This window comes from Astyanax mexicanus, chromosome 17, assembly GCF_023375975.1.
Source record: "Astyanax mexicanus isolate ESR-SI-001 chromosome 17, AstMex3_surface, whole genome shotgun sequence".
In the NCBI taxonomy this organism is placed as follows: Eukaryota; Metazoa; Chordata; class Actinopteri; order Characiformes; family Acestrorhamphidae; genus Astyanax; species Astyanax mexicanus.
In genome coordinates, this window is record NC_064424.1 from 9702151 (window position 1) to 9730103 (window position 27953).

The following is a 27953-nucleotide window of genomic DNA, read 5'->3' on the forward strand; positions in this document are numbered from 1 at the left end:
TCCTTTCATAGTGTGTTTTCTAAATGAGTGTTGTGGTACTCAAGCCTTTACACTATAAACGAGTGTCTCAGTCTCATTTTGATCTCAACCTCAATTGGAATTGGTCTTATCTCAGTGCTCAGTATCGGGGTACAATAAACTATTTAAACCTTTTTTTCTATTCAGAACTGTCAATTTTAAGGAACACCATGTACTATGGATTTCTCTTATTTCAAGGTGACTTAGTTTTACTGTAGTAATGACAGGATGCAGGGGCACTGTGTTGTGCTCAGGTTTCTTTTTAGATTTTTTTTTTTTTTGGGGGGGAGGGGGGTGTTGAGGCACTAATCATACCATTAAACTTACATACGATATAAGACATTTTTATGGGAAATAATGCATGGGATTTTAAAAAATATATAAATTGATATATATATATATATTGATATATAAATTAATTTTTATTATGTAATTAAAAATATTTGAATCTGGTCTTGGTCTTAACTTGGACTCAATGTGTCCAGGTCTTTGTCTTGATTGCACCTCAATATTTCAATATCTTGATGCGCTTTAACTGGGATGGTTAATCCAAAATCTCATATTATCTCACAGTATGTGATGTCAGGTTCATAGCTTTGTATTTCTTCCTGTGGTGAAATGTTTGAGTTTTTTATTTTTTCAATTACCCAACCCACTCATTAGGACTCCCCCTATCACTAGAGATGCCCCAACACACCAGGAGGGTGAAGACTAACACATGCCTCCTCCGATACATGTGAAGTCAGCCACCGCTTCTTTTCGAGCTGCTTGCTGATGCAGCATTACCGAGCAGCATCACAGCGCGCTTGGAGGAAAGCGCAGCGACTCAGTTCCGGTACATCAGCTCACAGACGCCCCGTGCTGCAGACATCACCATAGGAGTGATGTGGGGAGAGAGCGCCATCTACCCACCCAGAGGGAGCAGGGCCAATTTTGCTCCCTCTAACGCCGGCAGCTTGATGGCAGAGCTGCATGAGCGGGGGTTCGAATCTGCGACCTCCCGCTCATAGTGGCAGCGCTTTAAACCGCTGGACCACTCAGCGCCCCGAGTTTTTTATTTTTGATTAAAAAAATATTTGAATCTGGTCTTGGTCTTAACTTGGACTCTGTGTGTTCAGGTCTTTTTCTTGATTGGACCGCAATATCTCAATATCTTTTTCTCAATATCTTCTGTTTTATTTGATCAAATGGGAGTGTTTGATAAGAGTATAGTAAATTTCATTGATAAAACAATTCATTTTTTATAACCAATACGAGCTCAGCCAATGCCTCACCTCGTAACTTCTTCTTCGACCTTGACAGCGCTGAAGACTGATCGAATGTCTGCAAGACAGAACAGAGCCATAACTCAATCCTCTGTTCACACTTAACCCCGCCTCACCCTTAACACCAGAACCTTTGCCAAAGCTATTATGTGCCGCTCACTTGATAAATGGATGAAGTGTCGGAGGTGGGCGTGGTTACTGACTCCTGACGCAACATCTCCATTTGAAGGGCGGGGACCAGGGCGTAATGGGCGGGGCTACTCGCTTTCTCGTTCTTTCTCCGACTCCTCCTACTGCTGCTGCGTCCTATCACGTACTCTTCGGGGCCCGTCTTGTCCTCGCCGACATAACGGAACAGGGAATTCTCTGTGTGTGAAATAATGACAGTAATTTTGAAAAGAGTGGAAGAAGAGTGCAGCACAGAGAAACAGCTCTGCCATTTGTACACCAATAATCACAGAGAATCAACAGTGGTGGATTGTACATTTAAATTACTGTATTTTTAAATCCTGTAGATCATAATCCTTCATCTCCAGCCTTGTTCCTCCACATATATCTGCAATTAGAGTGATGTGCATGTGAGGCAGAAATGACTGCATATGACGGGCTTATAAATAATGTAAAGAAAGATACCTTCTGTCACTGTGACTAAATAGACTATTATCTCTGCTCCTACTCGCTTCGCCTCTGAGCTGCTTTCAGCCAATCAGAGACCAGCATCTTAACAGGACCTCCTTCCTGGAGTTTCCATGGCAATGGAATACCATAAAATCCCAAATTGTCAGACAAAGAGAGGGACACACACGCAGTGAAACATAACATGAGGGGAAAAAAAAACAGGCGAGGGGAGGGAGGGAGGATCGACACAGAGCAAATGCCACAGATTAAAAAGGGTGGTGAGAAGAAGTACGAGGGTCAGAGGGGATTTGATGGAAACTGAATCAGTATTCATGGGTTCAGCATGACCAAAAGAAGGAGGCTAAACACCCTCTGCCCTCCTACTGCCTCTATCGCTCCTTCCTCCCTCACCCACCTCTCCTGAGCTCTTTCTTCAGCTTGGCTGGGTCTTCATAGTCTCCCACCCAGTTATACTCCACCGGCATGGAGATGGGCCTCAGCCTGCCTGGCTCACACACACACCGACGAGTCGCATCAAAATCACATCACACACAAAAACACACCAGGCTAATAAACCTCACAGGCTTTTACAGTGCATGCACTGAGAAACACTTTTACAGCAACACCAAATAGTTGTCCTTCTTCTCCTAATTCTGACACATATAATGAATATATGTATTTATTCAGAATGTACTTATACATGTATGTGACTTTGAACTGAAACAGATATTTGATTCAAGTAAATTCGAAGCATCACTGTTTCTGGGTGGATCAGACACATTTCAGGATGAGCCTGTTTACACCTGGCATTAAGTTATTAAGTTATAGGGCCCTATTTTAGTGATCTATAGTGCACCAGTCACCATGGCTCGAACTAATTTTCTTAAATAACCATGGGTGTCTTTTGGGCATAACATGAAATAAACCAATCATTGTGTCACTTGCCATTCCTTTTAAGCGGCAGGTGAGCTCTGACTTTGGCACATTTTTATCTTAAATGTGCAGCGCTTTGTGCGTCTCAGCAGAGGATATTAACCTGTGCGTTCACACTGTGAAGGTTTGCCAGCAGCTCATTTAAAGGGTTTATTCTTTATTCTGTTTATTGTTGAGTTAACGCACCTATAGGAATGGTCTCCGACGACTGACTTTTGTCTAGGTTTGTTTCAGTCAGTAGAGCACCTGTGTTTTCCACAGCAAAAATAGCAAAATTTAATTATAGATATTATTCAGAGTAACAGTGCTGGGCACGGAACAATCTATAATCTTTCTATTGAAAAAAACTGGATTAACTAAAAAACGTACAATTGGTTCATTGTTCTAACTCTGACGCACTTAAAATATGTATATGAACCAGGGGTGGGGCGATTTGGTTCTTAAATAATATCACAATATTTCAGGGTAATTTTGTGATAGCAGCATTTCATCAAAAACAAAGAAAAACCTGTAAACTTCTGTCTATTTTGTAAACAGACATTTTCCAGGACCCTGATACTCTAAAAATGAATAATGTAACACAAATAATTGAATGTAGACAAAAATCTACCACGTTAATACAGCGCAGAATATTTAGTGCACGTATGTGTCTCCTGATATATTTTGTATACAATATAATATGGCACACCCATAGTATGAACCTATATGATAAATATGGATTGATTGTCTCTGATCTATTCCATAGTGAGGCTGATTAAAGGAATATGCATCTGTGCTGTAAACATCAAACCACAGCAGTCTGGACTGAGGAGAGCAGTTCAAAGCATGTACCATATGTTGGGGTGTTGTCCCGGCGCACAGGAGGAGGGCCCTGGTTCTGGTCGTATTCATAGCAGTAGAGAACCGCGTCCTCCTCCAGCACAGGGAAGCGCCGCCGGCACTCCTGATCCAGGAAAGAGTTGGGAGATTCTGAACCTTTAGCCACCTCGTGCTGCGAGTGATCACTGACTGTTCCAGGTTCCTCTCTGTAACGAGTGTTTGTGTGAGTGAGTGTACACACTACTTTATGCAGGTTTGGAATCAACTGACATTTAGATTTTGTATTTAAAATAATAATGAATATAGTGCAAATTTAAATAATAATAATAATAAAACAACTTATTATATGATAAAAGTGTTTTTACTGTGCCAAAAAAAACAACGTTTTTTACATTTACTTTGACGAATTCAAGATACTGCTTTTGTACCAAATCTTGACTACAATCACCTGTCTGTAATCATACGATATTAAAAAGTTTACAACTTTTTCGTATAAACAAAAACATGAGATAATAAAATATACAGTAAAATACAAGTCAAAGTAATTTTTTTTTGCATTTCCCATAGTTTCAAAACATTTTCTTTGGAGAAAAAAATAATATCTGTTTTAATATGTAATTCTCTCTTTTTTATTATGAGGCCTTTTGATGTTCATTACTAATATTTGTAATTTTTTAAAGTTTATTTTATGTTTATTGTTTGCGATTTTTGTTTGTTTAAATTAGTTTTGTGTTATGTGATCTTATTGTACAGCACTTTGCTCAGCACTCAGTGCCTTTTAATTATGCTATATAAATGAAGATAACCTGCCATGACTTGACATTGTACTTTAATATATTTTTAATAATGATTATTTAAATATTTTAATTGAACATGTATCATGTTATATAGCAAGTCAGTAATTACAGTTTTATTACAGCAAGTGTTATAAAGGTTATAAAGTGTCATAAACATTTTTAAGACATATATACAATTCTAATTGTTTATAAACTGTAAAACTACTGCAGTAATATATTCCTATGTCCGTTCCTGAGTATATATATGTATATACCTGGGTGTGTATGGCTCTTCAGGTGGTGGAGGTATGTAAAGGTCCTGCAGGGCACAGCTGTCTCGTCTGGAGGGCGTGCTGAGGGTGCTGGTGGGCGTGGCCGCGCTGCTGCTGGGGCTCGGGGGGATGATGGGCTGGAAGGAGAGCAGACACAGAGATGAGCGCCTGCATTTAACTCAGACTAACGCTCTGCAGGTGAGCTGAGAGGTAAGAGAGTTGAAGTTTTCATCTAGTAGGAACATTCTGTTCCATAAAGCATTTCACAGAATGAAGACATTAGATTATTATTTTTTTATCATCATCAGCAGCATCCTTCTCTTTTCCTTTTTTCACCTCCTCCTTGTTCTGTGTTCACAAAGCTCTTTAAGCTTGGAATGGTTTTTCACATTTATTCTTATAAGGGAAAATGACAAAAAAAGCACTCAAGGCATTTTTCTGTGGATCAGTCTTTGTATATTTTATCAGATCGTTATCTGAACCACAGTATTCAGAATATTTCCTGGTGTCCCTCAAGGTACCATTAACAGACACTGATGCCAACCAACAGCTCTGAGGAGAGTTCTCAAACGATAAATAAAAGAGTTTAGTTAAGAGTTTGCAGTGCAGAACTGTTTTACAGTGGACAAACAACAACATATATCAGGCCAGAATGTGTACCACTACACACACACACATATACACACATTAAGAAATGGGAGATGAATGGTCAGGTAGGTCAGACAGGCTGGTTTATTAATATTAAACACAGAATGTGATTTTTTTAGTGGCACGCTTAAAACATAGGGGTCTGGGGGGAAAATAACCTGATCAGGACATCCGTAGTAATGTGACATTATTTCATGTTTCATTAAGTCAGTTAATCTTCAGCAAAACGCCCAAAAAGGAAAAGGTTTTGCAGGTGGTGGCCACCTTCCTGACTGATTCTTCTCCAGTTTAATGTATTTATAGTGTCCTTGTCACTACTTTTAGAAAGATATGGTACATGCAGCCCTTTTTATTTTGCATAGATAGTCCAGCTCCTCCAGGATGGCACATTCATATGTGCTTTCGAAAGAAGGTTAGCTGTGTCTCCCAGCACTGTCTCTAGAGCATGGAGGAGATACCAGGAGGAGGACACAGGCCATTACACAAGAAGGGCATCAACCCAGCAGCAGGACTGGTATCTGCTCCTTTGTGTTCCCTTAATATTTAGGACAATGTATGATAATGCTGTTTGTAATAACTGAGGTTTTGACTGTATAGATAATAAAAAAATACAGTACAGTACAGTATAGTAGCATCAGCAGCCAAAACCAAACCTGTGCTTTCCTTAGGCGAGTGATAAAATCCATGACAGGCAGGATTAGGGGAGGATTAAGGGGAGGCAAAAGAGGGAAGGGAGGATGAAGAAGAGGAAGAGGAAGAGGAGGAGAAGAAGGAGGAGAAGGCGGAGGCAAGGCTGAGATTTGCCATGCGCTCCAGTTGGTCAGAGGCCTCAGGGCAGGAAGAGAGCTTTTAATGCAGCGCATCCCTCAGCGTGGGGGCTGGGCCACCGTGGATCATCAATTCATACACGCCACTTAAACAACACTCACATTTATTCCGACACACAGATCCCAGCTGTACCTGTAGGGCCAGGGGCTTCCATCTCATGTTCTTCAGTAAGGCAGGGGCGGAGGTGAGAGTACTCTGCGGTCGTTTCTTCAGCGTTAAAGACACTCCAGCAGGATCTCCTCGCAAAGAGTTTACCAGATTCTTCAACTGCCAGCCCACCTGAACATAAAACATATGGTATGTAAATACTTAGACTTCATGAGGTTCTCCTGAAAAGTCTTGTGCAGTACCAACAAAGTTACAGAGAAGCCATTCTCCTTATTACAATGAGTTTAAAGCAGTTAATAAAAAAAAATCTAAAATGAATATGCACTTTTTATCCTACATGGAAGTTCTTTAAAGCTGTTTAAGGGCAAGTACAGGAATTGCTGGTTTGTATCCCAGAAAATGCTGCTTGCCAGAGCAGCCAGAGTCCGAGAGAGCACAATTGGCACTGTTCAGTCTGGGTGGGTTAGATGGTGCTCTCTCTCCACATCACTCCCAGTGTGATTTTGTATCAGTGTATCAGAGCCAGGTCACCGCACTTTCCAACATACATCCCATACACTGACTACCCAGTGATGCAACATCAGCAGCAGTTTGAAAAGAGGCGGAGTCTTACTTCACATGTATCGGAGGAGGCATGTGCAAGTCTTCACCCTCCCAATGTTGGGAGCATTTCTAGTGATAGGGGGAGTCTTAATAATTGGGTTGGGTTTTTGGCCTTTTGAATTAGGATGAAAATAATTTATTTAAAATGTTCAGTCACACTTCCGATTTATTCTGTATCCATAATGCCCTGTAAATTATTTTATAATTAAGCAATAATAGACATTATGGCACAAACTTCAAGTGTATTATTGCGAATATACCACATTCCATTATCACTGTTTATTGAAGGATTTTGAGCTAAAGAGGACGAGAAATACGATCTGTTTGGTTATAAACACTCCGCGAGTTAAAATAGTACAAGCTCTGCTTGTAGCTGCGCTGTTTGGATTGTAAGCGCTGCACTGTTGCTAGGTTACCTGTATGTGTCGCAGTAATACATGGAGAGCTTTGGTTACAGTGCATTACTGGCTGATAATGGCACTACAGAATGATCACACTGCAGGGTCTGAACTTAATGTGTGATATAATAACTTACAAGTATCTGTGGCATACATAGTACATTATAAAGTGCAAGTATGCAAACTTTTACTTTCATCATTTTAAAAATTATAATAAATATAAATCTGTTCATAAGAACATTGTTCATACTTGTATAGTACTTATGACTTACTACACAAGCTTATGACAGTCATTAAAAGGTATTATGCTTGATACAGTATATAATGCATTATAAATGCATTATGATGCTGCAAAGAGGAAGAGCAAAATGTATCAATCTGACATTTTCAATTCAGCTGTGTCAATACTACAAGTTATAATCAATTGAAAATTGATTAATTTAACTTAAATATATAAAGCTGTGCTTTTCTTTTGTTTATTTAAATATTTATTTACATTTTCCTATTGTTCATATGCGTAGGTCTAGATTAGGTTATTATTATTATTTTTTGATCCCATGAAGGACTCAATAAACATTAAAATCGTGGTGAAATTAGAGAATTCACAGTGCACTGAATCAGTGAATCCTGGAGCACTGAATCAGTGTGTGAACAGAGGTTTACAAACATAGACCTCAACTACACACACAGCGCGACAACCCTAATGACCCTGAAATAGCCATCAGTCACAAGCTACTACAGCCTTACGATAATAGCACATGGCAAGCTGCATGTGTGTGTTCGTTAGCGACGTGTGTGTGTACGCTGCGAGACAAAGGCTGGAGGCTTAGTAGTGTGATAATGACACACATGGCACGCACCACTGTCTGGTGATTGACCTGAATGACCTCATCGCCAGCATGGATTTTCTTACAGCGGTCAGCTGGGGACTGGAAGAAAGAGACAGTAAAAATACGAGAGAGAGAGAGAGAGAGAGAGAGAAAGGAGGGGGGAATTACACAAAAGTCTTTACACTCATTTTCTTATGCATCATTGTTTTTTTTTATTAATGCAGAAATAATTAAATAATGGGTCTCTTACTCCCTCTGTAGTTCCTGTAATCACATGTAGGCCATCGTATGTTGACTTGATGTACATGCCCTGGGGGAAGGAGAAGACCACTTTAGAGTTATTGCATGGAAATCCCATTCACACACACACACACACACACACACATGCACAGCTGAACACCCTCGCTCCCACTCAGTGTCCTCCTGTCATGTACATACACTCAAATAGCCTCTGACACACACAAATTCAGAATAGGGAGAACGAGGACAAAGACACAGAAGGCACAGGAGACTGATGGCTTATTTTTATCCGTCTCTGTCCGAGCTCCACCGAGCTGTGCCATGTTTGTGTGTATGTGTGTGTGTATATATATATATGTGTGTGTGTGTGTGTGTGTTTGTGTGTATATATATATATGTGTGTGTGTGTGTTTGTGTGTGTGTGTGTGTGACAGTGAGTGCGTGGGAGCGTTACTGCCCCAAGCCTGCATGGCCGCTTCCACTAGCATCCTTGACTAAGTAGCGATGACTGTGTACAGTGACGCGCAGGGGCAGCGGTAGCGTGTTGTGCTCCTCACATGCTGCTCAATGCTCATCCTGCTTTTCTCACTGACTGTTCAAACACATCCAGCCCCTCAGAGCTTTACATGCTGCTCCAAGCCAGCCACGCTGCCCCCTCTCCACTCACATTTCACACATTAACTGATCTCAGAGCAGGCTAATTACAGCCTCGATGCTATTGTTGCTATTGTTTACTGTAACTGTTTAGTAGATATTTATAGGGCATTAGTAGTACTACTATAAAATCTTATATATACAGTTCTGGAAAAAATATATAGTTTTCTTTGATTTTACCAAATTGAAAATCTCTGGAGTATAATTAAGAGGAAGATGGATGATCACAAGCCATCAAACCAAGCTAAACAAACTGCTTGAATTTTTGCACCAGGAGTAAAGGCATAAAGTTATCCAAAAGCAGTGTGTAAGACTGGTGGAGGAGAACATGCCAAGATGGATGAAAACTGTGATTAAAAACCAGGGTTATTCCACCAAATTTTGATTTCTGAACTCTTAAATCTTATAATAAAAAAATATGAACTTATGAATTTTCTTTGCATTATTTGAGGTCTGAAAGCTCTGCATTTTTTGTTATTTCAGTCATTTCTCATTTTCTGAAAATAAATTCTCTTAATGACAATATGTTTTTTTGGAATTTGTGAGAAATGTTGTCCGTAGTTCATAGGATAAAATGACAATGTTAATTTTTCTTAACATATAACTATAAGTAGCAAAATCTGAGAAATTGATTTAGTAATTAATTTTTCTAGAGCTGTATACATGTGCTTCAAAGGGTTCTTTGAGTAACTGAGTAGAAGAGCCAATTTTAGCTCCTTAAAAAGAGCCAATTAAATCTAAAGGAAAATAAGCAGTATAAATGTTCCTAATTTTTAACCAGTATAAATGTTCCTAACACTCAAGCATCTCTATATATTACAAAAACAGTTCTTTATGGACACACAAATGTCATCCATGCATTGAGACAGTGTAATATGTGTGTTTAAACTAAAATATTTAAATTTCAGGAATTATGATATATTATGTATCATAAATTATTTTAGTAATATTGTATAAATTATGTAATTGTAATTAGGTAATATTGTATGCAGACATTAAGTAAAGTTTACAAAAAGAAAGGACTGATTCAGCAAAAATAAATGAAGTAAAGTTTACTGAAAGAAAGGATTGACTGAAGTTAGTTCACTTATTTACTCAATGTAACATTTAAGTCTTGAAACCGAGTTGAAGTTAATTACATTTATCTGAAATTAAATTTACTTAAAAAAAGCAAATGCAGAAAGTTTTAAAGTAAATTTTATTCATCTTTTTTTCAGTGCACTGCGCTATTCTCTGTCTATGACTTATTCCCGGTACACAAGAGATACTCAGAGTCAATAATTCACGCTGCCTTGCCATGAGCACTCTGGCTAGTATTATCCTGTGACTTTTGGCATATCAGTGTGTTTTTGGCTATATTCCTGTCCTAAAGCTGTAAAAATTTTAAAGCAGTATTTAAGACAACTGCAGTGTGGTTTCCTACTCAAAAATAGACACACACACACACATACAAAAAAAAAAACTTAAACCATAACCATGTGCTTATCCAGAAAATAAATCGAGACACAAAAGATAAGCAAATCTCACACTAAAAATATGTAATTTTCATTTTCAATATGTGACTGCAGTGCAGCTAGACCTACCAGGCCCTCTGTGGATTTGATGTTGTCCAGATGCACCACCTCCAGATGAGCTGCCTGAGACACCATGGGGTCTGAGGACAGCGTGATGATGTGGTCACACACACCTGACAGCGTCTTACACTGTGGAGAAAAGGCAAGGGAAAAGAAAGAAGAAGAAAAAGAAGAAGAGAGTGTCTGAGACTTTATAGAGTATGGTGTATGTACTGTATAACAAATAAGGTTTTCAGCACCAGTTCATTTCTAGGTCAGACAGGTAACTGACATCTCCAAATATTGTGCCAAAGACTTTATTTACTGCATATTGGGGTTATGATGAAATACCTTCAGAACACTGTGCAATATTGACAGAGCCGAAAGGAAGGAATACAGGTAAATAAACACATTGCAGAACACTGCAGGCTGTACATGCAACCTATCACTGTTGCAATAAAATGCTGAAAATAAAATGATGTCAGTAAAAGCGAAGAATTGTAATATAAGGTAATGCAACAAGATTTTATAACTATTAATCGACTCATTAGAAAAAGTGCACATCTATATCAGATCTATATAAAATCATTCAGATGTACTGTAGAGAAATGACTGTATAATAATACTGTACTAATTTCAAGTATTTAAAATTTGGGTTAAGGATCCAGGATCAGAATATATAGCATAAATACTGGACATACATTTTACTATTATATACATTATATATATTACTATTATATTGTATTATATATATTGTATATACATCTTACTATTCAAAACTATCATGTCAGAGACCGAATTCAGTTCTTATATCTCCATTTTCCCTTTTTTTACTTTGGACCTGATTAAAAAAAAAGTTGCATTTAACAAATTTAACTAAAAACAATTTATGATGAACTGACCAATAGAAATGCTCCTAAAACTACTTTAAATTTTAATGTGTTTCTCCAGTAAATTCAATGTTTAGAGAATTTCAATGTTTTCATTTGACAATGACATATGTAATATTGTAAATACTAATTAGTAAATTAATAAAAAAACCATAGTAAATAAGTGAACAAGTGCAAAGTAAAGTATTTATACAGTGCCCTGAATGTCCCAATTGATAAAAAAATGAGAATATTTTTCCTCCCATAATGCATTCAATCTTTAAATGTAAACTAAGTAAATACTGATACATTTCTAAGAATCTATACAATATTGCAAAACCTGATATTGTGACATTTTGATACATCATATTTTCTTATATAACTACTGTATCTTTAGCATTAATCTACTCTGAAGGACTTTGAGCACATCCTAAACATTTGAAGCATCATTAATTGGTATTTTTTGCTACTGGTTGTTCATAAAATTAAAAGATGTTAGATGTAATGCACTGTAACACTGCTGCTATACATACAAATTGCTCTTCGAGCTCCCTCTAATGGATAGCTGTATATGGACATGCATTTTTGGACAAGCTAAGGTTGTCAGGACTTGTGCAGCTCCATGAAAGATGCCCCTACATCATGCATAAAGCCAATGTAATATGTTAAATCGTTACATGTTCTTATCTTTTTAATCATGCAAACAAAAAAGTAGTTAGAGTTGCCTCTAACTAATGAACATATGCATTTATATCATTATTATCACAATAATAATTCCAGTGTGCATTGGAACGTATGTAGTTACTGAATAATAAGCTCTAGTCTGTGAAAAAGTGGTGTTTTGACATAATAATAATAAAAAATCCTTTAGTTAAGGCCCGTGCTAATGACAGTATACAATCTACTACACTGCCATTCACAGCTAATGCAGGGATCAGCTGATGAGGCAGGCAGATTTGTCTCTCTCGTAAGTAGGAGCCACTGCTGGGCTGCAATATGCTGAGCTTTTGATTGCTTGGTCACTGTGACTCCCCGTAAACACCATCTGTGCTGAGACCATGGGGACGCTGTTGATGCTGTGTGATGTAATTATGTGACCAGGAGGTCATGTGACCAAACGAGTCGCCTGCACTACAGCATGACGCTTCATCTCTAATGACGCGCCTCAAACAGCGCCTCACAAAGCTACTGCCAGTTCATCTGTATCCTATCCAATCCCATCCTGTCCCTCATTATGTTCCTGTCTGTGGATCCAACTTCCTGTGTGTGAAAGCTTGACTCTTCTCCTTGCTTGCCTGTGTATAACTGAAATGTGGAAGTGTGTGTGTGTGTGTGTGTGTGTGTGAGTATGTGGGGGTCATTAGTAGAAGTTTTCAGCCTCTCTCTCTCTGTCCCTTTTTCTTTCACTCTTTCTCGCTGTCTGTCTCTCTACCATACTGGTATTTATAGCAGAAGGGCAACTGCATTCTGACCGGCACTGCAGTGTGGGACAGATGATCTGCAGAGCTCTATAAATTATAGACACACACACACACACACACACACACACACACACTTCCTCTTACCACATGCAGTATTTTATTCTCCGTTTCGTACACTGTGCTGTCCTGCAAAAAAGAGAGAAAAATGAAAGAGAAGAAATTAGGGTTATTTCACGCCAAATCACACAGGCTCAAACTCACACATTTTACCTGAACATATTCTGTAAAATGCAACCAGTCTCTGGAATAGTGTCCTGCAGACGCCACCAACCCTCTTCCAGGTTTCCCTTCCAACCTGAATTTCAAACCTCATCAGGGATTATAATTACATGGATCAGGTGGGATCAAAGCCTGGACAATAGTGGTCAGCAATTTGGCCCTAAAATAATATACATTATAATATAATATTTCAGGCTATTTTTGCTATAACAATTGAACTGTTGAAAAAACACTAACATACTTTTTTATTCTTTTATTTTATTTCAAGAACAAACTTTTTTTAAAAATAATTTTATTTCTAATTTTTATTCCATTTCCCTTCCAATTTCACGGCCAATTACTCAACCCACTCATTAGGACTCCCCCTATCACTGGTGATGCCCCAACACCAGGAGGGTCACGACTAGCACACACCTCCTCCAATACATGTGAAGTCAGACTCCGCCTCTTTTCAAACTGCTGCTGATGCAGCATTACACTGTAGCATCACAGCGCTAACACTCAGAGAAAAGCGCAGCGACTCGGTTCAGATACATCAGCTCACAGGCGCAGCCTTGTGCTGATCCACATCACCCTTTGGAGTGATGAGGGGAGAGAGCGTCCTCTACCCACCCAGAGAGAGTAAGACCAATTGTGCTCTCTCAGGGCTCCGGCAGCTGATGGCAAGCTACCTGATCATAGCGGCAGCACTTAGCCCGCTAGACCACCCAGAGCCCCAGCAAAAAAAAAAAGGTTTAAAAAAAAGATTTTTGTAAAATTATAACAGTTCAAATATTAAGCAGAAGTAGAGATGGAGAGAAAGGCAGAAATAATTTGTTGCCTAAATGACTAATCATAAAAATACTAGACAGATTAGTCGATTACCAAAAAAATTGTTAAAGCCCTAAACAGTAATGCTCCCAACACCAGGAGACCCAGAGGAAGAAAGGCAAATGATGCTTTCTCTCTGGCTCTGGTTGCTGATGCAGCATTACCATTATCTCCTTTCTTAATTGAAGTGAAGATGGAGTCCCTCAGATCCTTCTATACCTTCAGAAAAGGCCCCATGCTTTCTAATGACTGGAAAATACATAATATAGGTCATCTTCAGAGTATACGATTGAGTTATGTTTAATTTCACATATACTCATCAGACCTACTATATTTAAATATGGCAAGAACTGTCGTAATAAAATTCCACACCTAGTTCTTTTAGACACAAACATACCCAACAGAAAATATGTACAGTATATACATGTATTTCATATAGGTATATTTCATAACCCAGTTTTGTCAATCAGTTACTTTTGGCAGCAACTTAGTTAATAATAGAATGTGGTGAAGGCAGGTGAGACAGGTGAATATACACATATATACATTGTGTGTGTGTTTGTGTTGTTTGTGTGTGTGTGTGTGTGTGTGTGTGTGTGTGTGTGCAGTGCTAATGCTGCATGGCCTGCAGCCAAACCCTGTCTGAAGTGCCAGAGGCAACTGAGCTATCGCTCCCTCTCAGACAGCAGTGAGTGGTGAGTCAGACAACCCACACTGTGCTGCTGCAATACTTCCCCTCTCTCTCCGTCTCTCTCCTCTCCTCTCCTCTGCTCTATCCTCCATCACTCTGAGACGTCAGCTCTCCGTGACCATGAGTGGGTAGCGGTGGCTGCTTTCTAGGAGGAACTCCACCGTCCATCTTTAGGACTGTATTTATGACTAACAGGCAACATAATGGGAGACTCCCTCGGCCCACAGACCTTTCATCACAATGAGGCTTCAGATACAGAGTAAACAGCACTATTATATAATACCTATCTAAACTCTTCTCACGTCCAGAGACTTTAAAATTCTAGACAGATACAAAACAGGATAAAACATTTATTTAATCAAACAGACACACAAACACACAATTACTTTATAAACTATATATCAGGTTTTACAATAACTTTAATCCAATTAATACAAATCTAAACCTTTTCTAGTTATTCATTTTTAGGATTTCTTACATTAATTCTATATATTTTCTGTATACAGCACTGAAAAAAAAATACCACAAAAAAAAACCACTTCAGTTTCTGAATCAGTTTCTCTGATTTTGCTATTTATAGGTTTATGTTTGAGTAAAATAAACATTGTCGTTTTATTCTATAAACTACAGACAGCATTTCTCCCAAATTCCAAATAAAAATATTGTCATTAAGAGCATTTATTTGCAGAAAATGAGAAATGACTGATATAAAAAATAAGATGCAGAGCTTTCAGACCTCAAATAATGCAAAGAAATCAAGTTCATATTCATAGATTCAAAGTTTTAAGAGTACTTGATGGAATAACCCTGGTTTTTAATCTCAGTTTTCATGTATCTTGGTATGTTCTCCTCCACCAGTCTTACACACTGCTTGGATAACTTGGATAATGCCACTTCCTCTTGATTATATTGCAGAGGTTTTCAATTTGGTAAAATTAAAGAAACTCATCATTTTTAAGTGGTCTCCTATTTTTTTTCAGAGCTGTATATTTTAAAGTTCCTTCAGCCAGTGCTGACATTGATGTGCAAATGCACCCATAGCTTGTCTAGTCCCTGTACAGAATTACTGACAATAGAATATCATATTCAGGAGCAGATAAACATGAACCTGTTGGCAGCATGAGTGACGCCTGTGGAGTAGTGGGGAGAAATGTGTTCTCTGGAATGATGGAGCTCCATCCAATACTTTTGGGATGAGTTGGACAGTTCATCCAATATCCTACTGTCACTAACAATACAGTTTTAACAATGAATGCAATAAAATCCTCACAGCAATGCTCCACAATCTGTTTTTTCTGTCTTTTTCTGGACAGTAGATACAGTTGCTGCAACAGGACCTGGATAAATGTTTTTAATACTCCTGATTTTGGAAGAAATAATAAACAATCAGATGTTCCAATAAATTCAGAGTGTATTTTGCTGTTTTTGTGAGGACATTTGGTCTTCACAAGGTGAGAAATAGAAGCACATAAACACACACACACACACACACACACGCCATAATGGCCTAATTCCACAGACTTTAAGTTCTAGGACAGCAGCTTCTATCTAGTCTCTCCCACAGGAGCCGGGCCATCATTGGCCGCACTGCCCCGTGCTGCAGAATCACTATTCGGATCCAGAGCACGGAGCTGAGAGCAAGTGAAAAAAACTTCTATGTCCTCCTTCCACTGAATCCCCTGCCCCGAAAACATCACCCGGCTCTCTAAAGCGCGCCTTTAAAAAGCCTCTGCAGCCTCACACACTTAAAATACATCACTGCGTCAGCTCCAGGCCAAAAAAACAGCAAGCATTTCGAGGTCAAAAAGCACAAACATCAACATGGAGGTTATGCAGAGCGCACGGCGAGAAGGCTGTCACTGTGCACTCTTTGAAGGCGTACCTGCTGCACTATCGTCGTCAGCTCCAGGCACAGCTGGATGACATTGTTCCTGGTCAAGGAGTAGTCTGCCACTGCAGCAAAGGGAGACCTGAGGAAGAAGTAACACCTGGAATTAACCATTAGATCACTCTTACCCACAGATGAGTTCAATACAAAACATGGAAAACAGCAGAGGTGATGAACACAGCTTTTAAAAACTGTGAATTGCCATCAAACCAAACTGAACTGCTTGAATTTTTGCACCAGGAGTAAAGGCATAAAGTTATCCAAAAGCAGTGTGTAAGACTGGTGGAGGAGGACATGCCAAGATGTATGAAAACTGTTATTAAAAACCAGGGTTATTCCACCAAATATTGATTTCTGAACCTTATTAATATGAATTTGTTTTCTTTGCATTATTTGAGGTCTGAAAGCTCTGCATCTTTTTTGTTATTTTAGCCATTTCTCATTTTCTGCAAATAAATGCTGTAAATGACAATATTTTTATTTGGAATTTGTGAGAAATGTTGTCCATAGTTTATAGAATAAAACAACAATGTTCATTTTACTCAAATATATACCAATAAATAGCAAAATCAGAGAAACTGATTCAGAAACTTAAGTGGTCTCCTATTTTTTTCCAGTGCTGTATATGTATGTTTGTGTGTTTGAGACAGTGGGTCCCAAAAAATATAGAAAAGTAATAAGTACAGACAGTATTCAGAATGAAGGTACACACCACAGTTTGGACAGTTCGGCCAGTTCAGAGGAAAAAAACAACAAAAATATTTAGTGTAACATTTAGCAGTTCAATTTTGTGACACTTTTAGGCTAACAATTATTTTGCTTATTTGTTATAGTAAAAAATTAATTGATTTTCATTTTGTTTTAATGTTCTAGTTTTTCATTTCTCCCCCTCACAATCTGGGTTTCACAAAATATGAAAAAATCTAAAGTATAATCCAACATAGTTGCAAAAGTGCAAAATTGGAAAATTAGAGACTCGAATAAAAATGTATTTTTTTTCCATGAAATCCAGATTTTGAGGGGCAGCAATGAAAGATAAGAAAAACCAAACCAAATGGAAAATGTTTGATCCCCCTAGTGTGATACAGTCTGCCCAGAGGTAGGTAAAACCGCTTGTAGTGTAGTAAATAGTAAAATGGCATATTTTGTGTATATAAAGTAAATAAAATAAATAAAATTATTAGAAATTAAACGTGTTCACTTAAATGAGTGTTTTGGTTTGTTCCCCTGTGTCTATATTTCAAATAGGGCTGTGTATTGATAGTAACTTTTTGGTATGATTCGGAACATGATACAGGAGTTCAATATTTCATGATGTGCTGTGATATTGTAATCAAGGATATATATTTTGAACCCAACACTAGAGATGTGCCATATTGTATCGTACGCAATAATATCACCAACATTTTTGAATATCGTGAACGATATTTTACCCTGAAATATCGTGCCATATCACCCAACCCTAATTATCACATCAGGGTACTACTTTTTTTTTTACTGTTTGAGCAAAAGAAAAAAAAATCACACTGTTTTCATTTTCTATTATATATCTACTAGAGACAGATTATATCTGTCCAGTATCATTTATTTTACTTTAATCCTGGATATATGGAGAGATATGGAGTGCATTATTAATATCATGACATTCTGGATCATTGACTTCTTTTATAAATCTAATAAAATTCTTTATTTTTTAATATCTCATTTAAGGGGGGTGCCATATCATATTATACGCAATAATAAAACTTTACTAGCAGAAGTGTTTTATTGTTTTTTTTTTTATTCAGTGTTTTGTCATATCGCCAAGAGTTTTGTTATCGCCAAAATACCATGAAATATCGTGATATTATTTTAGGGCCATATCGCCCACCCCTACCCAACACAAATATTAGGACATTTAGGGTCCTATTCACAGCTTGGTTTAGGACGTTTCAGTGTGTCCTACACTTTGCGTAGCTCGAAATATGCAAAAGGCATGTACTAATTCTCTTAATTAATTATGGGTGTGTTTTGGGTATAATGTTTATTAAATCATATATCATTTTTTTCCTTTTAATGGAAAATCTCCTTTTAAAATGCTGTGTAATCCAAAACTAGACTTTACTCCTGAATGGGAAAGTGCCCCAAAGTGTTTAAAAAGTAGGGAACGATATGATGGTCCTCATTACTAAAACTAAGTTTCAAAATGAACCTGTTTATTTGCATAAATATTTGGATATACAGAGTGTGAGAGTGAGAAATGAAAGTCTGGACCTTTCAATCAGTCCTTAAGGTGTTTAAGGAGTTAATTTGACAGAACAAAAGTAGAATTAATTACAAATGAAATGAAAATGATGAGCAAAACTGCAGTAAGAGAGAGAAGAAAGTGTGGCAAAGACGAGAAAAAAAAGAGAAAGACAGAAAGGGCTGAAAGAAAAAAGCGAGCAGATTTCTTGGTCCACTGCACATATTCACTGAGGAGAGACCAGTGGATAAGAACTCAGTGCACCGCAGCCTTCATACAGACCACAGCCATCACACAGCTACTGTCATTCTGTCACCAGGGCAGCTCTAACCCACACTATATATATATATATAAAATACATTATCATTTCAGGTTTATAATTGTCCAGTAATAAAAACAATTTTGATGGTTTTAATAAGTTTATTGTCTGAAACATAACATGTTTTAATAATCATGTTGCCTTGAATCATAGACAGAGATACAGATCATTGAAAATCATTGTTAGGAATCATTCTTTGGAAGCATTAAAATCTAGTAAAATATTAGAAGCTAAATTTAATAATTGTATAGCAGGCCATCTGTTTCTAATGGATAATCTAATCTTAAGGCACACTGAGACATTACTGTACATAATTACAGTATATACACATATTTTTTTATACCTTCTAAGGGCGCATCATATTGTTTTTTTACTTCTTTTAAACAAAAAAAAAGAAAATCTACATTGTGTTAATTGCAATATTCTCTCTTAAAAACAGTCTGTTTTGTATTTGTTTTGCTATTCATTGTTATTTTTTTAGGGTATTTTATGTTTATAAATGCTAATACCTGCCTTTAATATGCATGCACTTTAGTATTGGCATGCATTTGTCTTGTTATAGTACATTATATTTATGTTACATTATTTATTGTCTTACATTATTATTATTTTACACAACATCTTGGCATTGACACCACTAATATTATTTATTTTTTCCAATCTAATGCTGAAATTACCAGAAAAGTACTGAAAAAAAAACTAAAATGCATCCAGTAATATGCTTCGGAAAAAATATTTGTAGTTTAAGCATTTAAAGCTGAGCAGTAATGCTGCTGACTCAAAAGTATGGTAGTCTCTTATGGTGACAGTATGAGAATGAGATTAGTCATGTCGGCTGTTAACTAAATCCGTTGTGTGAGAATAATAGTTGTTTTTTTTGTATTTTTTGGTTGCAATTTTTAAAAAAGGTAACGAAAAAAAGTGCCATTTGGGTATCGGTACCGAATTCAAGGTACCGTAACGGAACCAGTATCGAAAATGTTTAAAACAATACCCAACCCTAACTGTGGGTGGTAAGTATAGCCATATTCAACCTCTCTCACAAGATAGCACCTCACAACTTACACAAAAATAGGGATTCTCAAGCCATTCCCTGAGGTAACAATTCACAATAATTTTTTTTATATACTGATCTCCCACAACTTGTCAGTGGCATGTCAGTGTATTCTATAATAAAGGAATATTCACAATAAAAGTGTACTAAATTGATAGCTGGAAATGAACAGCTAAATAAGATACAGATTTATGTTACAGTAGTTTGTAACAATCTATAATTAATATAATAAGAGATTCCAGTCTTTTGTATGGTATACTGAACTCCTACACATTTATCGGCCCATAGTACACACAAACCAACAAGGGTACAATTAGAAAGACAAACTGTAGATGTCTATATCGAGACATAGGGACATAATTACATGATCAAAACAAAGAGTAGGCACCGAGGCGGCACATATAATATTCATGACCGTGGGATCCCTTGTCATAGTTTATAATGAGGGCGTAAAAAGCGCTAAGTGATGGCCACGAGCCACGTCCTGCTGGCATCCCATCCACAGAGAGCGAATGAGAACGAGGCCCTGCCAGGCCTGCATAATCCAGGGACACGGAGCAGGAAATTAATTGCTCTCTGGAGTTATGAGTTTGTGCTGTGTGGCAGAAGAGCCAACCGACTGCTCTAATACCAAGAGCTGGAGCAAGAAAGGCATTACCATACATGTTCACATGCGTGCACACAGACGCACTCTTCAGGGATCAACACAAAGCTCTGAGCCAGCGTGTTCACTCCAGCCCGGGCCAGCTCCTCCAAACAGAAGGCTCTTACGTAAGAGCTCTGCTCATCTTCTGTTGATCAGCTGATTGCCCCAAGGAATTATGTAAAGAATTCAACATGATTGTGTTTTCAGTGACCCTGAGCATGACCCCACTGATAAGCTCTTCCCAACAGAGCCTTTTAGCCAGAGTGAGCAATCGAATGACTCAGGAGGATAATACGTAGATGACCGAGTGCTTTGATTACACATTGTTCATTCACTTTTAAGATTTAAAAAATTTAAGACAGTGAAAAACATGTATCACTTTAAAATAAGGCTCATTTATAAAGGGTTTATAAATAGTATAATATTAAGGAGTTTATAAATGGTTATATATATAAAAAAAAAACTTTTTTAACATATCTAATAAAATAATATAGAAAGTCAGTTTAATTGATGGACAATAAAATGGATGAACCCACACCCCCAACATACAATCTATGGATACAAAAGCTATGGTATGTTTATATTTATGGAATAAATAACATACATATACAATAAGGCTTCAAAAATAGATTGTCACATCTAATTATACAGTAAGGAATTTTATATTGTGTTTATTACCGGTACTTATTGACATCCTTTAACCCTCCTGTTATGTCAATTTGACACGTTTTAAAGTTTGAAAATCTAGGAAAATTAGTTAAAAGTATTTTTTCAGTATGAAACTTCTCCTGCTTGCCTTAATTAGTGTAACCAACATATAATATAAAAATGGTTCATCTCACATATTTGCACATATTAACCACACCCTGCAAAAACAAAAACTAAAACAAAATTGCAATGTTATGTTTCAATATTAAGCAAAACTATTGTATTATATGTTGGTCTTTCAAAAATTGTAAAATTGAACATGTATTTTTTTATGAAAAACGAGTGAATTATCCTAATTGAACCATTACCTGTTAGAGGTAAGAAACACCACTGCACTAAATATTGATATAATAATTAGTATTGGAGTTAATAATAAAATAATCACACTGCTTGTTAGAATTATTTTGGTTTAAGAAATCTATTAGTTAATTAAACATGCACCAGGTCAAATTGACCCGGGAACACCATTGCTGTTCCTGACAAATAAACATAACAGGAGGGTTAATTTGAAAATACTTAAAAAAGAACAATAGTGACAATGACTTTTTTTATATATCTAATACAATAATATATAAAGTCAGTTTAGTCATTTAATATGTTATTATAGTTAAATGAATAAAGTTATTTACTAGTCAGTAGTCAGTAATATCACTAGTCAGTTGGTGGAAAACAGAGAGTTAAGCATGTGTGTGTGTGTGTGTTTGTGTGTGTGTATGTGTGTGTGTGTGTGTGTGTGCTGGACCAGGGCTGACCTGTCTAGCCAGGCCAGAAGGCTCTTGGCAGCAGCAATAAGGTCTACGACAGAGGTGAGGAAATCGTTGGGGAGCTTGCGTGTAGCACGGCCGTCGTAGTGGCCTCCTCGCCGGCGCCCTGTTATGAAGTTCTGCAGGTTCTTGGCAGAGGCGTTGAGTTTATGTGACAGAGTCTTTAGATTTTCTGTCTCCAGACCATAATTCTGAAAGAGAGCACACAAACAGATAAATAAAAATAAACAAATCCAACAGATGATCAAATAAGCAAAAGCAACTGTTCAGTTAAAAAACATGAATACTGTTAAGAATAGAATCAGAACAATAGAATAGAAGAATAGAATCAGATTTTTAAAGACTGGGTTATATCTGCACAGATAACACCATGTCATATACAGCTCTGGAACAAAAATAAAGAGACCTCTTAAAAATGATGAGTTTCTTTGATTTTACTAAATGGAAAACCACTGGAATATAATTAAAACGGAAGATGGATGATCACAAGCCATCTAACCAAGCTGAACTGCTTGAATTTTTGCACCAGGAGCGGCATTAAGTTATTCAAAAGCAGTGTGTAAGACTGGTGAAGGAGAACAAGCCAAGATTCGTGAAAACTGTGATTAAAAACCAGGGTTATTCCACCAAATATTGTTTTCTGAACTCTTAAAACTTCATGAATATGAACTTTTCTTTGTATTATTTGAAGTAAAAAGTTCCGCATCATTTTTGTTTTTTCAGCCATTTCTCATTTTCTGCAAATAAATGCTCTAAATGACAATATGTTTATTTGAAATTTGGGAGACATGTTGTCTGTAGTTTATAGAGTAAAACAACACCTTCAATTTACTTAAACATACACCTAGAAATAGCAAAATCAGAGAAAATGATTCAGATCATCACTTTTAAAAAAAAATGGAGGTGAAATGACACAAAAGATAATGGTCAGACACGGCATCTCAAGAATTTCTACAATGTTCTCTACTTACATATCATAAACATAAATACAGAGCCTGTCTCAGTGTAGAAGATGCTTTATGACTGTTTTTGAGGCCTATTATACAATGTGTGAATCATGTTTGTGGCTTAATGCAGGTCTGGTCATTACATTAAAAAAGTTAATGTAATTTAGACACAAACTAATTTAGACACAAAGTTTAGGTAGGGTGGAAGCTATCACTACTTATTCACACTACACTTTCAGCTCCAGCGCAAAAATAAAGAGGCAAACTTCAGACACCACACATGTCAAGAACATCAGGCTTAAGGGGAAAATGTGTAAATTTGTGTTTTCCCCCCCAAACTACCATTTTAAGCACAATAAGAAGATTTGCTTACTTCTATCTAGTCAGGCGCTGCAGGGCACGTATACAGAAATACATGAGGTCCAGTGAGTGCTTGTGAATAATGGAAATGCTGGCAGTGAGAGTAAAGCAGGACAGAGGGTCAGACTGAGGCACGTACTCCATTACAGGCCTTTTGATGCTGACATGTGGGGATGTTGGGCTGTAGTCAGAGGGAAAGTTAAAAAAGGCCGGAGGAACATTTGAAATACGTGTGGAGCAACCCAGGCAAAATATTGCACATATCATGTTACATAAATACTGCATATAAAAGAGGGGGATAATCTACATCCCTGTGCGTGTATTTAACATTCTGTACTACATCAGTACAAGAGTTCCTCATGCAAAATTAACTCTCTAACTGGAAGGCACTGGTACACAGATGTGTTTCCTCTCTGTGATGCATGGAGATGCCTGCAATAATCCCAGGAAAGACATTGACGTGGCAGAGCAACAATACTACACAGATCTGCTGGGTATCTGCTGGAATAGGGAAATAAAATCTAAGGCTTTTTAAGATGTTTTAATGCCACACAGACAACACCTTTTTCACAATAATAAATAAATAATTGCCAAATGCACACAAAACTAAAATTATAATAATGGTTTATAGATTTTGCATGCACACACTACAGTTTTGCTGCTGCTATAGTCTTCTACACCATTTACGGTAATCAGACATAATCAGATGGTAATCTGTAACTTCTGTTCCAAAGCAAGACACACCAAACCATTTCATTTTCTGTGTAAATATGGTATCTTTATATACATATGGTAAACATGTACTGAGCAGTGTATCCAAAACCAGGATCCTTTCTGAACATTGAGTTCCTAAAGAAGAGATTCCTTCTAATTTATTAATTTATACGAGTGTGTAATTCCATTTTTTTCTTTTATATTGTAAGATAAAAGAGGATAATACTTTATTAATCCCACAATGGGGAAAATATATATAAAGCTAAACATTATGTGTTTTTTTTTTTATTTTACCAAATTGAAAACCTCTGGAATATAATAAAGAGAAATATGGATGATCAGAAGCCATCACACCAAGTTGTCCAAAGGCAGTGTGTAAGACTGGTGGAGGAGGAGAACATGCAAAGATGCATGAAAACTGTGATTAAAAACCACCTTAATAAATATGAACTTGTTTTCTTTGCATTATTTGAGGTCTAAAAGTTCTACATCTATTTTGTAATTTCGGTAATTTCTCATTTTCTGCAAATAAATGCTCTAAATGACAATATTTTTATATGGAATTTGGGAGAATTGTTGTCCATAGTTTATAGAATAAAACAACAATGTTCATTTTACTCAAACATAAACCTATACATAGCAAAGTGGTCTGTTAATATTTTCCAGAGCTGTATATTGATGGAAGTGATCTGGGAAGTCCTTACCCACATATTCTGGATGTCTGTTTCCTTTATGACCATTTAATAATTATAATTATTTAATAACTGTAATCATTATCAATACTTTGTATTTTTTGTACTTTGTATTTAGAAATTATCTTTCCACTAGGATCTGTGTTGTTAGAATATCATGTTCCTTTAGAGGAGGCAAGGTTGTTTAATGTTGTTACAGAATGCAAGGCCAAGATGTTGACAACTGCAGTGGAAGAAGGAACCTGAATGGGCAATAAAGGAACAAGCTATCTGAGTGATTGTGCTAGTAACCACTCCTCAGATAGTCTACGCACGCCTATCCTACGCGGTGCAAAGCTGCAGACAGGCCAGAAGATCGGTCTGGAGCCTCAGAAGGCCATGAGAATTAAAAACAACATGTTGATTGGACTTGGTTCACATACAATTTGTGGCCTTTTTAAAAGTAGATGGATTTAAGGGATCTTTTTAAGGATCTGCAGATAACCGGAGGATGTGTAGATGAAGGGAGGCATCATAATCTAAAGCTGGAGAAGCAACAGCTTTGACAAGTGTTGAATATGAATAGTAACGTTTGTAATCAGTGGAGCACCCAATCATCAAAAAAATTAATTGTGATATAACAATGAAAACCGTGACCATGAGCATAGAGAAGAATGGATTTCTATTTGTCATGAAATCAAATCCACTTACAATCTGTAAACAACAAGCACCAATCATCAACATGCCACTCCAGCACATTCATGTAATGCCCCACACTCCTACACCATCCACCCCTACACTTGATTAGTGGCTTATGCAACAACATCTTTTTTTCTTATTTTTTTTTTTTAAATTGGAATAATCATCAGAATATTAAATGCTGAACCCAGTCTTGTGGAAAAAATCAAATCACAGATTCAAGACACCCTAAGCCAGATGCAGCAAAGCAGCCCTAAAACATAGCAGAGCCTCCTCCATGTTTCACAGTAGGAACAGTGTTCTTTTCTTCATATGCTTAATTTTTCATAGGGGTGATGTGCCTTGGCAAAAAGTTTCATTTTCATCTCATCTCTCCATAGGACATTCTCCCAGAAGCTTTGTGGCTAATAAACATGTAGTTTGGCAAATTCCAGTCTGGCTTTTTTATGTTTTGTTTTGGCCGTCTTGGTCGTCTCCCATTAGGTACACTTGGGCTTAAACAATGACGGATGGCGATCTGTCACGTCTGGTGCTGTTAGCTCCTCTGTCCCTTCCACACCCAGCTCTAACGGAGGTTCTCAGGTTAACAACTACACTACCCAGAATGCACCACCCGCTGACATCACGCACTCACCTGATCACGTGACACCTCACCTGCTTCCACCAGGAAGTCCCGAATACTAATTACTGGCACTATAAAGGTGCACGCCAAACAGACTTCATCGCCGCGTATTGTAGGTTATCCTCATACAAAGCGTTACTTATCTCTTGTCTCAGTTTACTTTGTGTATGACCTTGCCTTTTGTTTCCCGACGCCGATTTTTGCCTCTGCCTTTGATATTGGATTGTTTTGTGTATGACCTGGACTGTGCTTTCACCACCGCCTCTTGGATTATCTCTGATACTGGATTGCTTGTGTATGAACTCTGGACTGTCTCTCGTTTATGGTATGGTTTTGTCTTCATTGCTCTGTCTACTGGTGATCACCCTTGTTTCTGTATCGACCCTGAATACATCTGTTTATTCTTATAATAAACATCTATTGTTTTTATCAGTATCTGCGCTTGTCTGCTATTCTGTTCTGACCATGACACGATCTGACACTGATGTTCCTTGAGCTTAAAGTTTTTAATCTTTAATCTTTTAAAAAAAATATCTTGGCTCTTTTGTTACCATTCATATTATCCATCTCTTTTATTTGTCATCAATTTTTCTCCTGCTGCCAAGTCCAGGGAGGTTAGCTACAGTCCCATGGATCTTAAATGTGTGAATAATATGTGAACTGTAGGCACAGGAACATCAAGCTGTTTGGAGATGGTCTTATAACCTTTACCTTTAACATGCTTGTCTAGAATTTTCTTTCTAATCTCCTGATACTCTAAACTCTTTCCTTCGCTTCCTCTGGTTCATGTTGAGTGTGGTACACACCATGTCACCAAACAGCACAGTGACTGCCTGTAGCCCTATATATACAGTAGGCCCACTGACTGATTACAAGATTGTAGACACCTGTGATGCTAATTAGTGGACACATCTTGATTTAATCCTGTCCCTTTGGTCACATTATTTTCAGGGGTACCATCATTTTTGTCCAGGCCTGTTTGATGAGTTTACTTTTTTAAATAATCCTGTTGAACTATGGTTCAAAATCAGTGTCAGATTTTCATTTGTTAATTGTCATATAATTTTTATTTATTATTACTTTTGTCAGATTTAAGTAATTTCTGTGACTATTGTGGGTTTTCCTCTCATTAACCGAGGGACACCAACAATTTTGTCCACCTGTGTACTCTCCTAACACCTCTAACAAACTAACAACTTCTAACCCCATTCCCTGCTCCCCCTCCTTCTTTCCTCCTTTCTTGCTCAATCCCATTATTACCCTTGCTGCTATACATATATTTTTTACTTTTTGCCTTTGATTTTTGCCATTTATTGTTTACGTAGCTCATCATTTGTAAGTCACATTGCTAAATGCAATGTAGTGTAATACAACATAATGTAAGGTAAATGAAACCTAAGTGAGAATCCCAAATGCATCTCCTGAGACATCAAAGATCAAAATTTAATCAAAATTGAATTTTCCTATGGGCTGTCATTGTACAATTCTACCTTTTTTTTTTACTAAATCTTATAAAAAAAAAAAAAACATTAAATCTAACTTGATTAATCAAACTGTACTGCATCAAATCAAAACACTGTGATTTTTTATGACCCTGATTTTTTTTTTTTATCTAAACCAAGTCAAATAATAGGGAAATCAGAGATTGACATTTCTCGTAGGGCTTAGTCTCAGAGAACTGTCCCTAATGCTTCCCGAAAAAAA

At 37.2% G+C, this 27953-nt stretch overlaps 1 protein-coding gene across 5 annotated transcripts in view; it reads right to left on the minus strand.

The window, feature by feature from the left end:
* cnksr2b (connector enhancer of kinase suppressor of Ras 2b) overlaps nucleotides 1-27953 on the minus strand; it is a 71384-nt gene that overhangs the window by 21301 nt on the left and 22130 nt on the right. For 2 of the 5 annotated variants that reach the window (XM_049466508.1, XM_049466507.1), the window contains exons 3-14: nucleotides 22225-22427; nucleotides 16516-16621; nucleotides 12998-13039; nucleotides 10594-10713; nucleotides 8367-8426; nucleotides 8147-8215; nucleotides 6310-6456; nucleotides 4705-4838; nucleotides 3666-3859; nucleotides 2317-2406; nucleotides 1444-1649; nucleotides 1293-1341 (exon numbers count right to left, since the gene is read on the minus strand). In XM_049466508.1, coding sequence (XP_049322465.1) covers nucleotides 1293-1341; nucleotides 1444-1649; nucleotides 2317-2406; nucleotides 3666-3859; nucleotides 4705-4838; nucleotides 6310-6456; nucleotides 8147-8215; nucleotides 8367-8426; nucleotides 10594-10713; nucleotides 12998-13039; nucleotides 16516-16621; nucleotides 22225-22427 — 1420 coding nt within the window. The remainder of the gene's footprint in view (nucleotides 1-1292; nucleotides 1342-1443; nucleotides 1650-2316; nucleotides 2407-3665; nucleotides 3860-4704; nucleotides 4839-6309; nucleotides 6457-8146; nucleotides 8216-8366; nucleotides 8427-10593; nucleotides 10714-12997; nucleotides 13040-16515; nucleotides 16622-22224; nucleotides 22428-27953) is intronic. The other 3 variants (XM_022676060.2, XM_049466510.1, XM_049466509.1) reach the window with 3 other exon arrangements.